The sequence below is a fragment of the Gallus gallus genome, chromosome 2, assembly GCF_016699485.2.
Source record: "Gallus gallus isolate bGalGal1 chromosome 2, bGalGal1.mat.broiler.GRCg7b, whole genome shotgun sequence".
In the NCBI taxonomy this organism is placed as follows: Eukaryota; Metazoa; Chordata; class Aves; order Galliformes; family Phasianidae; genus Gallus; species Gallus gallus.
This window is the reverse complement of record NC_052533.1, coordinates 85,494,496-85,510,492: the sequence shown is the minus strand read 5'-3', so window position 1 is coordinate 85,510,492 and position 15,997 is coordinate 85,494,496. Positions and strand designations below refer to the sequence as shown.

The following is a 15,997-nucleotide window of genomic DNA, read 5'->3' as shown; positions in this document are numbered from 1 at the left end:
TTTGCTTTTGTTGCTCCCAAGCCACCTGCTTTTGGACATTGTTGAAGATGGTTTAGTGGGCTTGATCGCCATGATCTGTGCCAACCTAGCCACTCCACTGATCTTAACCCTGATCAGTCCCACCAGCCTCCAGTCTCTGGCAGATGGGATGCTTCCAAGCCCAAGACTGCAGCTGAATTGCTGTGTACAACAGCCATTGCCAGACCTACTCTCCAAAAATAGGCCTAATTCATTTTTTAACATGTTCCTGGTCTTTGTGACATCTTGTGACAGTAGAGCAATGAATTCTAAAATTAGTGTGTAAGCTGTGTATAGAGGCACTTTGTCTTTCTTACTTTAAACTTGCCACTTGGTGCCCTCATTGAAAGCTATCTACTTGGCACACTATGAGAAGACAGTAAAAACGTGGAGAAGATACTATATTCCCTCTCATACATCCATACAAGTCTTTCCCAGCTTAAAGCAGTTCATTTATTTATATTTATCTACAACTCAGTGCAAAATTTTACTCATGAAGTGTTAAAAAATACATATCTTACAAAGTATCTTTGACAGTTTAATATAGAATTCTTCTACAGCTATTTCTATGTAAGCATAGGAATTTAAAGGATAAACATTTCTCTCTATAGATGATTTGCATTTCCTATTATGGTCTTCTCTTGTGCTGAGTTTTCACCAAATATAGACTCTTTACATTTATACCAGACTGTTCTGCACCCTTCTGTCCTAGCTCAGACATTCTCAGGCACATAAGTTGAATGTAAGGCAGTAGGTTAGGGCACTGAGTACTGTAATGTGGAGGTGAAAACACCAAACATTAAGTGTAGCAGTGGGGAAATCCACAGCATTTAAAAAGAAAGGACTATAAAGAAGGATATACAGCAATTTTTGTTGGCCAGAAAAAAAAGAAGATAGCAATAGTGGCTAGATAAGAATGGGGATGGACTAAAAAACTTTTTAAATTTCATTTTATTTATGGGTCTACACTAAAACTATTCTCTCGTGTTTGTAAACAGAGACGAGACTGTGTTTACACTTCTGTGAAAATCTACCTTCCTTTGGAAGCAAGGTTTGTATTCTTTTCTGGGCCAGCATAGGTTGCCACTAGATGGTGTACTAGACTTAAAAAAAAGGGCATAAATGGATGAATGTATGTAATGCAACGGGAGGATCAAACTGTCTCACAGCCATGGGAACCCCCATGTGCGAAGTGGCTTCTTGCAGATCACAACTCACCTACCATAGCCCTAGGCTGTACTTATTTTGCTCTTTCCTCATGTCTCCTAAGAACTCATGAATAATTTTTTTCTATTTCATTCTCAGCTTCCTACAGAATCTCCTCCCAATATCCATCAGCCCATCTCCCTGGCTGAAAGCTGGCACCATGTCTTGGCCTTGCTGTCTTCATGCCCACCAGCCTTTGCTGCCAGGCACAAACACACTGAACCTACATTCCAGCCTTCCCATGGCAGGATATGGCCAACCGTCCCATGTTGCCATTCAGCTGCAGAACTGCGCAGAGCCTGGAAGATGCCTCTGAGATGTCTTCTGCCCAGCCAATGCAGGTTCATGAAGAAACACCTTCTTATATACAAACATCTTCTGCAGTTCTTTATCTGCTCTTCTTCGTTCACGTTGCAGTGCTTTTTACCTCCTCTACTACAAGAAAGACATTGAGGCCCTGGAATGTGTCCAGAGAAAGGCAACGAAACTGGTGAGGGGTCTGGAGCATAGATCTTATGAGGAGCAGCTGAGGGAACTGGGATTTCTTAGTCTGGAGAAGAGAAGGCTCAGAGGAGAACTTATTACACTCTACAACTTCCTGAAGGGAAGTTGTGATGAGGAGCGTTTCAGCCTCTTCTCCCAGGCAACAAACAGGACCCAAGGAAATGGCCACAAGTTGTACCAGAGGAGATTTAGATTAGACATAAGGAAAAACTTTTTCTCTCAGAGAGTGGTCAGGCGCTGGAATGGCCTGCCCAGGGAGGTGGTGGAGTCGCCATCCCTGGCAGAGTTCAAGAGGCGTCTGGATGAGGAGCTACGAGATATGGTTTAGTAGCTTGTGGTAGCAAGGGTAATGGGAGGACGATTGGACTAGATGATCTATAGGTCCTTTCCAACCTTGTGATTCTATGATTCACTGGTGCCATGAGGAGTTACCAGCTTCATTTCTGCTAATAAACAAACAAAACATCACTTTCCCCTAAACAACGCTCCGAAGAGATGCTTTTGTTATTCCTTTAGCAGACATTGTAGGGAAGACTGAAGATAAATGTATTGATATCTTTGGATAAAATCTGATTAATCTTCCCATGTACTCCTTTTCACTTGAGTAGGGGAGAAGTTTTTTTTGTCAAATAACCTATTACCAGCATCAGTTTAAGACAGATGTTTAAATACTGGAGACATTTCAGAGACAAGCTGCAAAAATGATCAAATTTAGGAAAGAGCATCTCCCAGTGAGAGACTCAAGGAGTCCAAATCTATCCAGTTTAAAAGTGCTTAAGCAGCACCAAGTCCCAAAATGTGAAAAGAAAGGTAAGAATCAGTAGAGGACAAAACATACAGACATAGCGTGTCCAAAATGTTATCTGTGGAACAAAAAGAGTTTGTTCACGTGCACTTGGGGATGCCTCACACTTACTGGGTGCACGAAGAACTGTACAGTGTGTGTACAGACAGTTCCTGGGACATTGCACTGGGCAGGCTGATGCAGAACAAGAAGGCATTACAAGAAAACCAGGCATTCACTGAAAGCACCAGGCTTACAGTGTGGTGCACACAGCTACCAACTGTGCATATGTGCCACAATTGTCCTGAGCTTTTTCAGGCATACAGAAAGAAAACTGGCCAGAGCTGCTGTACAACTCAGGTTATGCAGTTATCTGAAGGGCCAGCAGCATAGATCTGCGATGTGTAAGGAGCTACAACTGAGAAGACAGTTCTATATGGAGTCATCCAAAGAAAAGGGGCTTTTTTTTTCCAAGAACTGTTCTCTGATGTTACACAGCTAGCACTGGTTGGTGGAACAAACCAGTATCTGTCAGTACCACCAAACTTCTGCCTTAAGTCTGCAGCTATGGTTCCCTTCAGTGATATTTCTCTTCAGGGTGTGAGATTTCCCTCTGACATCTGGAAGATGAGCATTCACAATTGCTGTTGATAAATCAGTTGTTCTGACAGTAGCACGCATCATGCAGGAGTGATACCTCCTTTTGTAGTGTATCTCGAAATAGCACATACCCATGTGGGCTGCTGGTAGGATTCATGCACCCAACATATTGGGTTTATTCACACACAAAAAAATACTTCACTGTTGTTTGCCAGTTACAGTGAAGTCCATACATACAGTAAGACTGGTTTATCATTCTTCACAGGGAAAAGCAGTTTGTTTTCTGCTTCTCTCTGTTGCCAGTCCTTTTAATAATTACTTTACTAGAAGAGAAAAATGGCTGACCTTTGCACTAGGAGCTTGTACTAATGGAAAAATAAAGAAATTTGAGGTTGAGGCTGATAGATTCATTTAGCCTGTTGTGGGTGAGCAAGATGTGTAGAAGGAAGATGTCCCCTCTGTGAAAGGCTGTAATTGATGGGGGTGTTCCACAACAGAAGACCTTATGCCTTCATTGCCAACAGAGCTGTCACGCTCTCTGTGGTGTCCTCTTCCATCAGACAGATACCTGTTGGATTAACTCATCCTGCTCTGAGCAGCCTGTGATGAAAACACAGCACAAGATTATCATCCTTGCCTGAATGTGAAGGTACTCTCAATGGTTCCGCAGCCTCTCCCAGGCCTGAAGATGTGTGACCACTACACCAACATAAACAAGCGTTCAGTCTCTTCAGTGATTGCTGACAGTGAACTGCAATTCTTTACCTGAAATTTATCGAGGAATGGCAGATGGACACTGCTTTTACAACTTTCTGGCATGACCAATTTCTGAGTGTTTTTACATTCAGATGAAGAATTCAGCTGCTTTGTTCTTTGATGCCAATTACTCTGCCCCAAGTTAAATGGCACTAGGTGAAGACTGTTGAGATCCAGCTATCTGTTTGTGCTACCTATCTGTAAGCACTCTGGAAATCACATGGAAGCAAGGAGACAGCTAGAAATACCAAGAATTATGAAACTCGTTGAATTTGGTACAACAACAACAAAAAAACAAACAACAAATTCTGTCCATCCAATCATTGGATTTTTGTGTGTAAAAAAAAATATCAGCCTCTGAAGAAAAAAGTTTGAAACCAAAAGTTGTTCATTCTGTGGCTTACAATTAAAAGTTGCATTATATAAAGACTGGCTAACAAAATATACTGAAAAAAGCCCAAATGTCTGTTGTAAAACTTTTCATTGTGTTTTTATTGCAAAATACGATGCAGTTGATACTCTTCTATCAGGAAATAACACTAACAGCAGTACTGAGTGAACAGCATCATGCCTGCGTAAGATATATTTGGAGGTACATGGAAGAACACAAGATACCACAGATCACTTGGCCTGAAGCTTTCACAAGGGAAAAAAAAACCTGCAGGTTTCGTCTGTGGTCTCTAGTATATTTAGCCAGTTCCTGTACAGTACTTGACCAAGAACTGAAAATACGGTGTATGCATGTGTGTGCATGAATATATTTGAAAAACCTTTTCCTGATACCCAGAGGAGGATTGGGTTGAATATCAGGAGAAGGTTCTTCTCCAGTATGTGTTGGGGAACTGGAACAGGCTCTCCAGGGCAGTGGTTACAGCCGCACGCTTGCTGGAGTTGAAGAAGCATTTGGGCAAAGCTCTCAGCCATATGGCCTGATTTTTGAGTTGTCCTGTGTGGAGCCAGTTGGACTCAGTGATTCTCATGGGTCTCTTCCAACTCAGGATGTTCTGTGATTCTATGATTCTAGGAACTATAACTGTATAATATACTTTTATATATGTGATGAAGTTGTAAAGCTTCTGCTTAAGTGGGATGCTATCAAGTCATAATTTTTGCATCCTGAAAAACAAACCAATGGCTAGGAATTTAGTATTCATCACTACGGCAAGTGTTAAGCCAGCAGTGTTTCCCCCATGCATTCTGTGGCTTCTTTCATGGCTTGCTTTGGGAATAGCAGTATGGAAGATTCTCTTCATTGTATCAGATGGCAGAAGGCAGAAAACTGATGGCAAAAAAGAGGAAAAGTTACAGAAACAAATTTTTCCCCCATTCTCTGAAGAATCCTGGCAAGCAGTTAAAAAATGAGAGGGGGGAATTATTTACAGTGAAGGTGGCTGTCTTCTGAGAAATGCCTTTTTTAAGTTATTGTAATTTGCTGACTTAACAAATGCTTCATGTGGAAACAGGCTCACTGATACTACTGATACAGAACTTTAGACTTTTAGGGCAGTTGAGCCCTGAATTACATCTCTGCTCAGCTCCTGTCATGTTTTGCTTCTTCTCTCCGATGCTGACTGTGACCATTTCCAGAGTCTCTAGCCACTGGCATGCCTCCTGTGCAGTTCATTATTTTAACTTCTTAGCCAGAGATGTAAAGCCCACCACTTCTGGAGCAATGGCCATTCAAACAAACCACTACACAACTGTCTAGGCTGATTTCTACAACTTATGCCCCAAATCTCAGACAGTGACTTCGGCATTAATTTCATTTTCTGTCTAGAAAGATGCCTATTTTTGCTAAAAACTTCTAGCCAGAGACATATGATTACCTGAAAGGAAGCCTTTGAACGTTTAATTATTTCCTTTTCACTAGTCATTTCCAAATCTCCAAAACTCTGGGAAAACAGCCTGAGCAAGCCAGTATCAGCACACTACAAGATAGGAGCTGATAATAGAGAGCTCCTGCTAAGAGGTTAAGTGGATACCTGGTGCCATCTTTTTATACCTTACATAACCGACATAAAAAATCAATTACCTTCTGGCAAAAGCCAATAAGAAAGTGTTAAAATCTGAGTACAAGAACAGTATAGAAAAAGGCATTCAAAGTAATTACTACTACTTGATAGAATTTTAATTTTCACATTAAATTAATACATTCTGTTTTGCCATCCTTTATTGTCTTTCATCATGGCTTACTGCTGCAAAACATTTGCATTTAAATGTTACCCTAGTGAAAAATGTTCTGTTCAAAGAATTGTCTTTTTAATGGTGAATTTAAGAAAAGCTGTAGCAAAGTTAAGTACAATCAACCATATTAATTAACCACTCAATTCTCCAATGCCTAGGAATCATTCAGAGCATGAGTAAGAACAGTTAAATGATACTCAGCTCATCCAAGAGCCTAAATTTAACTACTGTATCATGTTAATGAGAGATATAATGCGCTGTGTCCGCAAACAGATGGTGTTAGCCCACATTAATAAACTCAGTGGAGAACTTAATATGCTTAGATTTAGATGGGTTATTCCACAGGATGACACAGCTGATGACGCATCCTGAAGCAACATATCTGTATTTGGCAGTTCTTTATCGTCTTACTCTGTGCTTCTGGCTATGCCGTCTGCTCTCCCTGCACCCTGCCTGGCCTCTGGGTTACCCTGACCAGCACATAAACATGTGCAGCCCTTTGTTGGTCTTATTTGTGGAAGCCAAATTGTTGCACAGCCATATGTAATATTTTTACTTGCTTGATCCCTGGATTTCACTGACCCCAGGGAAGACCTGTGCATCCATCTGTGTTTGGAGAGAGGTCAGTGTATCCCCATTCTGTATACATATATACCTCCCCATTCTCTTTATATATATACACATGACATATATTCGCCTTCTTTTTCTCTCGCTCCAACTTACGTACTTGCTTTGCCTCCCTCTTCTCCCAGCAGAGTGGGGCTAGGTACACAAGTAAGAAAGATGTGGTTGCCTGATTCTGCCTTGCCCTGTCTCATTTGAGGGCTGCAGCTGCCAGGGCAGGGGCATGAGCTGGGCATAAAGCCACTGTTGCTACTATGAGTCCCATATGGTCTCATTTTTACTACAGGCTGTGCTTTTGCCTCCCGTAATACTGTGCCTCTGAAGGCAACAGATTGGGTCTGGACGTTCTTGCCCAGGGATCTCTTGGCAGCTCATCCTGTTTGCATTTCCAAAACCATAAAATGTTTGTATGTTATGTTTTGCCTATTTAACCACTGCTACTGTCTTGCAGTAAATAAATATTTAAAACATATTAAATAATAGACTTTACTACCTCAGAAAAATTAAGTGAAGCATTTCATGTGATTGTTCAAAGTGGTATTTGATGTGATTGGATCACGGTAATAAATTTACCTACGCTGCTTCTAGTGAATTCATTTATATGAATTTGATGCACCTTACCAGAAACATCCAAAATTATTTTTCCCACTATTTCATTATTCAAATAATGCACAAAGCTTCCTAAAATAAATCTTTTCGATACCGCTTCACTTATCTCCTGAATAATGCCAACCTAGTGCTTTCTAAATAAAGGTTGCCTAATACAAAGCCTCTGTAAATACATACTGCAACTTAGAAATGAGAAATCAGAGGAAGTATGTGGAAAAAAAACATGTGTAAACTAAAAGTTCAAACGTGCTGGAATTCAAAACATATTTTCATAAGATATTTTCGTATTTGCACAATGGCATAAGTGTAAAGTCTGCAGAAAGCTTAAGATGTTCTTATGCAATTTATATAATATGACCTGGAATATGGAAAATGTTGACTTGGTACTTAGTATTCGGACTTGCAGAAATTACCACAATAATATTACGGAGCTTTTGCTGCTGTATAGTTGGGCATAGGTTTTCAGTACGAACTGAGGAAAATTGCTTCTTTCAAGAATAGAATTTGATGAGCATGCATATTCTACGTGCTAACAACACACATACCAGAAAAGATACAGAAAATAATTTCAGGATTTCATTCCCTACCTTGCAAGATTGTCTTCTGTTAGTGACAGAGACTGTTTTCTTTGGTTATAACTGCTCTTTCCTGTTAGGACTAGAAACATACTGTGAGAGTTTCAGCTGAGATATTCAGAGAAAGAAGAGGGAGAAGTATGAAGGTGAAAAAGTAATGAACATAGATGTAGAAGTCTACAAGTACAGTTCAGCAATGAAAATATTTGCTGCTTTAATTTGTACCCGGTACACATTATTTGCACTATATTTTCACCTTCATATACCATGCGTGTGTGGCCATCTACATACATTGCTCCAAAAATGATGCTTCCTATATATTTCTATGGACTCTACAACTGATACAAAGAGCACAATAACACTATTATATGATAAAGCAAATTCTCAGTTACAAAACATGATTTTTCAACGTAGTCAACACCATTAAATACGTATTTTCACCAGTGATGAACAAGAGCCTCCACTCTGTGCTCAAAAAAATCTGCACCATTAGAGGTGACCCACTGCTTCACAGCTGCTATAATGGCATTATTGTTAGGAAAATGTTGCCCACACAGTTTATTTTTCATCAGCTCAAACAGATGGATGTCAGAAGGTGCCAAATCCAGACTATGCAAAGGGTGTGGAAGAACAGACCAGCCAAGACTGGCAATGTACAGATTTTCAAACTGGTAGGGAGCCTGAGCTTATTGTGTTGCAAGAGAAAGGCTGTATTCTTCTTCAAACTGACTGGAAATTTAGGCCTTCAGCTTAATCAGTGTTGCAATGTAGTGATCAGTCGATGGTTTGTCTGGGTTCCAGAAAATACAGTAGGATCACTAGTTTTTTATCCCAACAGGCAGTGCACATCATTTTATCCACTGAGGGCTGCATCTGGAACTTTTTCTGTAATGGGGAATTCATATGTTGTTACTTTATGGACTGCCGTTTTGAGATGAGACACCACAGCTCATCACTGGCAATGATGAGATCCGGGAAACTGTCATCTTCAGCCTCATATCAGTTCAATAGGTCCTGAGGAACTTGCATACTGTGTTCCCTCTTTTCCTGCGTGAGCATTTGTGGAACCCATGTAGCACAAACTCTGTGATATTCCACCATTGCCACCATCGTTTCCAGTGCACTGAAGCTGTTATTCCCTGGTCACAATCCACTGATTCTCACAGATGAGCTGATTGAGACACTCCTCATTTCATGGTGTGACAGCTGTGTACGGCTGTCCAGAACTTCCTTGACTTTCACATCACTGCTGCCACTACTGAAATGCAGCACTTAAATGAACTGCTTGTTTATTGAATTTAATGAAATACAGTCTAAGAACCAGAGGGAGGAATAAAATAAGATGTGGATGCTCTTGAGTAATTATGGCATCTCCTTCTCAGTCTCTCACAGACTTCATCCCTGGATGGCCTAATCATCATCCAGTGCAATACCAGTTGCATTTGCCACACCCTGTTCTTTCAGTCTTCTTTTTGTTTCTAAATGAAACTCATGAAGTTTTATTGACCAAACCATTTATTGAACGCCAATGTTTCCTCCTCTGTATGAACAGCGTATTGAAGTCCAGGCTAAGACATGCTGTGAACACACAATGGAAAGTAATCAAGTGAGATGCAGATCTCACACCCCAGAGCAATTTGCATCACAGTCTTGGACTTTTGAAAATGTTGAACAAGGCTACAGTTGCCCCAACTTTCTTTCCATTAACTGGTGAAGGATGGAATCAGCAGAAAGTGTTCCCTGGGCTCAGTCACCTTCTTAACAGTGTCTCCTGTGGCATACAGGAGCAGGATTTATCATAGCATCATGGAACCATAGAATATCTTGAGTTGGAAGAGACACACAAGCATTACTGAGTCCAGTTCCAGGCTCCATATAGACTTGCCAAAATTTCAAATCCTATGTCTGAGAGTGTTCTTCAAACATTTCTTGAGCTCTGGTAGGCTTGGTGCCCTGGGGAGCCTATTCCAGAAAGCCTGACCACTTTCTCAGTGAAGAAAGTTTTCCTAACATGCAATCTGACTGTCCCCTGACACAGATCCATGTGTTCTCTTGCAGTCATCAGAGATCAGCGCCTGCCTCTCTGTCTCTGTCTCCTACTCTCTGGGCTGAGCCAACCATGTGACCTCAATGACTCCTAATACCTCTTGCCCTTTAGACCCTTCACCATCTTTGTAGCCCTTCTTTGAAGACTCTCAAATAGTTTTAAATCCCTCTTATATCATAGCGCCCAAAACTGCACACAGTGCTCAAAGTTGAGGTTGCACCAGCACAAAGCAGAGTGAGACAGTCCCTTCCCTCACCCTGCTGGCAGTGCCAGGCCTGATGCACCCCAGGGTACCATTGGCCCTTTTGGCTGACAGGGCACACTTCTGATTCAGATTCAACTTTCTTCAACCCCCAGATCCCTTCCTGCAGGACTGCTCTCCAGCCTCTCATTCACCAGTCTGTACATACACCCAGGGTTGCCCCATTCCAGGTGCAGAATCTGGCACTTACTCTTGTTAAAATTCATGTGGTTGGTAGTTGTCCAGGCCTCTAATTTTTCAAGATCTCAAGACGTATGCACTGAATGTGGACTGCTTAGTGCCTGGAAAAGGCTCTGTGGCACTTAGTGTGTCTGCCTCTGCTTCAGCTCTCAGAAGACTTCATCTCATGGGAACCGATGAGTTTGTTCTCAATCACTGAAACCAACACTGGGAATCTTGAGATGGAGAACACATGTCAAAGTAAGTGAACAATTATTTCTTAAATTACATTTCCTAATAATTCTAGAAGTAGATCTGATCTTTTGGGTTGGTTTTTTTTGCTTGTTTGTTTTTGGAGGGTGGGATAGGGAAGGGGTTGGGGCTTTTTTTTCTTGGTCACAAATTCTTCTAATTTCTTCAGGCTGACAAATATAAGACTATACAGCACTATCAAAACAAGAAATCGCTGTTCTTCCCACAGATCTGCCACTAGGTCCTGCATTCTTCATTGATTCAAGAAAGCCAGGTGGATTCTACACTGCCTCACAGATCAGAAGAAAAACATGAGCACATTATCGTTACAAAATCTGTATTACTGCTAGTAATGACACATTAATATATTTGATTTTTCTTTTCACAGAATACATCGGTTTTCAAATATATTTTGAATCTCCCTTTAGATTTAAAGTTGAATATATTTGCATGAGGAATCATGAGGTAAAAATAAGAAAAAAAAACTGTAAAGAAAAACAAACTGAATATGTGAAATCAACTGTAAAAACGTTTCGAGGGTGGAGGTGTAATAGAAGAGTGCTTGAATATTTATCAGCTGATTTTACCAAATGGCCATTAAAGTCAAGGACCATCTTAAGAATCAAAGCAAGGACTTTTTCTGGGAGTGAAATTATATTATTATTTTTAAATAAAGTTTAGTGGTGATCAACATATTTGCTCTTTTATGAACATTTATTTGATATATTTTAGAGAAAGCCACTTCAGCTGTTAAATATTGAATATTCCAACTTCAGGGTTCACAGAGGCATATTTCATAATGAATATTTGTGTGCTTTTTATATGTGAGTCATCTTGTTTGCACAGCTCCCTATAAATCATCTGAATGAGTGACAGAAAGGACCAATTAGAGCTTTTGTGCACTGGGGTAGAATGGCACTTAGATGTTTGTGCAATCTCATTTCAATAGTTTCAGGTTCCACAGTTTCCCTGAGGAGATTATTTGAGAGCTTACCGCAATTTATTCTCATGATAGTCAGCTTCAACATTTCCTTTTCCAATTGTATCATAATACACTTACATCCAACATAATGTATTACACATTTTCTCCTCCTGTGAAGCAAGGTAGGTTCCATAAATCCTGCAATAAATTGGTCACCTCTTCCTATGTCCTTGTAAGTCCTTATTAGATGAGCTATATAACACGAGTGCCTTGACAGCAACATCATGGTTAGGGCTCTTTTGTGATTTGCACAAAAAGTAGCAATCAGACCTCAATACTATAGACACACTTCATTCAATCATCTAATTAATTCAGAAGAACAAAAAAAATGATATTTCTTATTGACTAAGTGTTTGGGCTATGGAACAACTAACCGCCTAAATCCAACTTCTGCAAACCAGTATACGCATTATTAAAATACTGCTCTTTTTTTATGCACACTTGCACAGTCTTAGCCCCGTTTTCTCAGGGTCATATAATAACCATCCAGGAGCAAGTTTCATCATGCATCTCTGAAAGGATCCAGGCAAGCTTTCCAGTTCACTGTACAGAAAGGAGTACTGTCAGATAAGCATGCTTTATTCTGTCCTGCCAGTCCACCGTCCATCCTCCTGTTTACTATATGCCAAGTTGGTGTGCTTGCAGACCCCAAGCCTGCCTTCTCTATTCAAGCCCTACTATGAGACTGCCCCTGTGCTAGGGTTCATGCTCAGCTCCTCCCATTCCTGGGGGAATTTTCTTACACAACACCTTTAATGTCAAAGCTACACATGTTCCTCTAGTATTACTCATTCATACACATGTAAATTGATTTACTGTATACAAATCCCATTAGTACATCCAACAGTCATATCAGACATCCTGTGCTGGGACCTTATCTGTAAGTTTGTCTGAAACTTTTAGACAATCTTTTCCAAGACACAGGCTCTCATTTCAGAAGCATGGCATATAGTGCTTGGAAATACACATGCATTTGACTGTACAATCTGCTTGAAAGTGTTAATTTTACTAGGCAGACCAGATGAGGCTGCAGTTGCTCTCACAGCAGTTCACCAGGTAACAGTTTAGCACCTCCACAGATCTCATTAACAGCAAGGGGTTTTTTGATCTTTGGTACAAATCTTTGAAAGGCACTGGGAAACTCCCACATCGCGATGGCTAAACTTTGACAACTTTCCTGATCTTTCAAAAGTAAATAACCGTCTGTGTAACACATTTAAATGATACTGCAGATACAGCATTGACCATCAGAAATGCACATAGAATATCCCCAGTTCGAAGGGGCCCATAAGGATCACCAAGTCAGGCTTCTGGAGGTGACAAGACATTGATCATAGGACTTAGGGACCGGTTTGCACTTCTAAGATTAATGATTACAAACAGCAGAGGCATTACAGATTTGTAGTTACTTTTACGCCTTTATGTGTAAACATCACTGAATAAGGCCATCATTGTTTTGTAACACCTGTGAGATGATCAACACTAACAGAGTTGATAAATGTTTCTGTATCAGATGCCTTACTATCTTTCGTACTGTTTGATTTGTGGAGTTAACAGCGAAGGGCTGTGTCGGACACCCTGCTGGATTTCTTGAAATCTGGCTCAACACCAGCGCTTTATGAAATATAAAGGAAGTTCTTGAGATTAAGATCCAACCTTAGCTACTTCCTTATCCGACTCTTTCAAGATCCGAGGGACAAATGAGAGGAGAGGAAAAGAAAATGAAAAAACAGCCCAAGCTTGCTTGGTGCAAAAGGTCCACAGTAGATCTGGAAGCACCTCCTGATGCCTTGTGCTGCTCCTAGGTGGGGTGACGCTGGCCCCACGCTACCGCACTCCCGTTCCGTTACTGCCAGCATGGAAGAACCGCCTTCACCTCAGAGGGATCACCCTTATCCCTTTCTTCCCGTTTTCCGAGACTCTGTCCCTCTGTGCCGAGCAGAAAGCTTTCCTACAGCCCGCGGCACCACACACACGGGGCAGGAGGGCACCGGGTCCGCCCGAGGTGCAGCCCCTCGGCCTGGGCCCCACGCGAGGTCCCCGGCCGTTGCCCCCCCCGCCCATGCCGCCTGAGGGGCGGGGCGGCCTTAGCCCCGTTCCCAGGGGCGGGAGGGCACTGTGAGGAGTGTAACCACCACTGCGGGCGACGGCATGAGGCGAGGGGAAGGCGCACGCCCCCGCCTCGCCCCCCCCTTTCCCGCCCCCCCCCCCCGCATCCTCCCAACCGACGCGGAAACCGGCGCCGGCCGAGCAGCTGTAGCCGGCGCGCAGGGCGCATGCGCGCCCCCGGGAGGGCGGGGGCCGGCGCCTAGCGGGGAGCGAGCCGCCGCCGCCGCTGCTGCCCGCCGCCGCCGCCGCCTGCGGAGCAGCGGTCGCCGCGCAGTGCCCTCGCTCTGTCCCTTCTCTCTTCCTCTCTCCTCGCGGCCCTTCCCCGCCATGAAGCTGAGCAGCCGCGGCCGGGGATGCTGCGTGGCCGGCAGCCGAGAGCGCGGGCCGCCGCCGCGGAGCCCCTTCGTGCACCAGCTGCGCTTCAGCCCCCTGGAGAAAACCAAGGTGGGGGCGCGCGGGCCCGGCCCCACCGCGACGTGAGCTGGGCGGCGGGCGGGGGCGGCTCTGTGAGGGGGCGGTGGGGTGCGCGGAGCCGGGTGGGGGCGAGGCCGTGAGGAGTGGGCGCGGGGGTGCGCCTTCCTTCACTTCCCCGCCGCTTCTCCTCTCCGCTCCTCGATTTTTTTTTTTTTAATCATCGTTATTATTATTATTTTTTTCCTAAACGAGGGGATGTGGGGGAGCGCTCCCCTGGACGCGCTCTCCCCCATTGTCAAGCAGAGGGATGCGCACAGAAGGATCCCGCCGCTCTGAAGTTTGGCCCCGCGTAAATAGCGCCGGCGGCGCGGTTTGCGCGCTGTGCGGGTGGCGGCGGGAATCGGTGTGGAAGCGGCGGCGCGAATGGGAACCCCCACCCGCATTTGCCGCCGCCCCGCAGAGTGAGCGGGGGGTGGGCGGCCCTGTGGGGGGCTTTTGGCAAGATCTGGGTCACTGCCTGGGTGGAGGAACGCCGCGAAGGGCTCCTCGGATAGGGACCGGCCGTCTGTGTTGCTTCGATCGCGGTAGTACTTGAGGAACGTTCATTTAAAGCTGTTGTTTTGGGAGTCTGAAGCCTACAGTGCCCATCAACGCGGAAATTAAGATCTGCTACTCTAGAACCTGTCACGTCAAGGCTCTTTGGAGCCAACCTTAATTTAATTTCTGTTTGGATTGGTGTTCATTGTTGCTTTGGCTGATTGTTTTCTGGGCTCTCAAGACAAGACACATATGGCCTGATTTACAAAACGTTGGAATGTGCCCCGCGTGAAGTACCTGACAGCCAAGGAATTCGTAGCAGACTCCAGTGGAAAAGATCCTCACTTGTTTTTTAATTGAGTTTCCCAGTGAGAGATGGACCGAGGCTGAATTCAGTGGTTACTGATAAATTGTTCGAACAGGAATGGAGAGATTTATGTCATTTGTCTCATTCAGTTTATACCCGGAGCTTCTTCAATAAATCACGAGGTTGTAATGATTTCAGTGTAACCCTGTCTGATTCCTTATGCCATGGTTTCTGTGTAATTAATGAGGCAGAAGTCTTAAAGGGAGCAGAAGGAAGCGAAGATAGCATGCGATCACGTGCGTTCTGATTGTATCTCATTATAACAATAACAGTGTTTTATTTGCATTGTCAGTGTATCTTTCTAATGCTACTGTCTACTTGTTTACTCACACGGAATTTTAGAAGGACAGTCAGGAGGGCAGAGCAGCAGTTTCATAGTATTTCCAGTCTGGTATGAGCTACTGACACCGTTGATCTGTTTGTGATAACACATCTTCAGCCACTTCAACTCAGTGACCGCTTGTAGAGCATACCTCCCTCCTGTGTAGGCTGCTCTGGACATCTGTATCATATGTGAGCTTTGCCACTGGGTTTCAAAGGTTTATTTCCAATGAAAGCTGTAATCTGTGTTTAAAGCTCTGTAGTCTTTTGCAGTGTGCAGACCAAAGGAACAGCTTCATCAAAGCGTGGCTCGGTTTTGCTTTTAAAGTGAATGTTATGGGTGTACAGTGGTACAAAGTTATTTAACTTGGACTTCCTCGTAACCTTATTTCTGCATTTCTATGTGAGGAAGAAACACGCAATCTAACATACAGAACTATGACAGAGTTTCTTCTTTGCTGTAACGATTCTCTCCTAACCTTTTTTTTTCTTTTTTTTAATTAAGAAAATGGTTATGCTTGAGTTAGAAGTCGCTAAAGGAGAGCTGTGAAACTATTCCACTTGCGTGAAACGCTGCTCTCCCAGAAAAGGAGGCTTCTTGCACAGGGAGGCTCCTTCACAGTCAATTACAGCAGCGTTCATTCTCCTCTGCACAGTCCTGGCCTGTCACTAAGAGTTCAACATGAA

At 43.2% G+C, this 15,997-nt stretch overlaps 1 protein-coding gene and 2 long non-coding RNA genes across 6 annotated transcripts in view; 2 read left to right on the top strand and 1 right to left on the bottom strand.

The window, feature by feature from the left end:
- Window positions 1-11,275, top strand: part of LOC121109621 — a 36,057-nt gene extending 24,782 nt beyond the window's left edge. The window contains exons 2-3 of the long non-coding RNA XR_005857379.2: window positions 1,324-10,589; window positions 10,810-11,275. This is a non-coding gene — a long non-coding RNA (uncharacterized LOC121109621). The remainder of the gene's footprint in view (window positions 1-1,323; window positions 10,590-10,809) is intronic.
- Window positions 4,207-13,766, bottom strand: LOC121109622. Its single transcript, XR_005857380.2, has 2 exons — window positions 10,360-13,766; window positions 4,207-9,438 (listed from the first exon to the last, which is right to left on the bottom strand). It is a non-coding gene; the product is annotated as an uncharacterized LOC121109622 (long non-coding RNA).
- Window positions 13,675-15,997, top strand: part of LPCAT1 (lysophosphatidylcholine acyltransferase 1) — a 59,296-nt gene continuing 56,973 nt past the window's right edge. For 3 of the 4 annotated variants that reach the window (XR_006936417.1, XM_419059.7, XM_004935171.4), the window contains exon 1: window positions 13,699-14,115. Coding sequence is in view for 3 of the 4 variants with exons in the window: in XM_419059.7 (XP_419059.4) it covers window positions 13,714-14,115 (402 nt within the window). In the remaining variant the exon portion in view is untranslated. Of the gene's footprint in view, window positions 14,116-15,997 lie in introns of all 4 variants that reach the window. The other variant, XM_025147778.3, reaches the window with a different exon arrangement.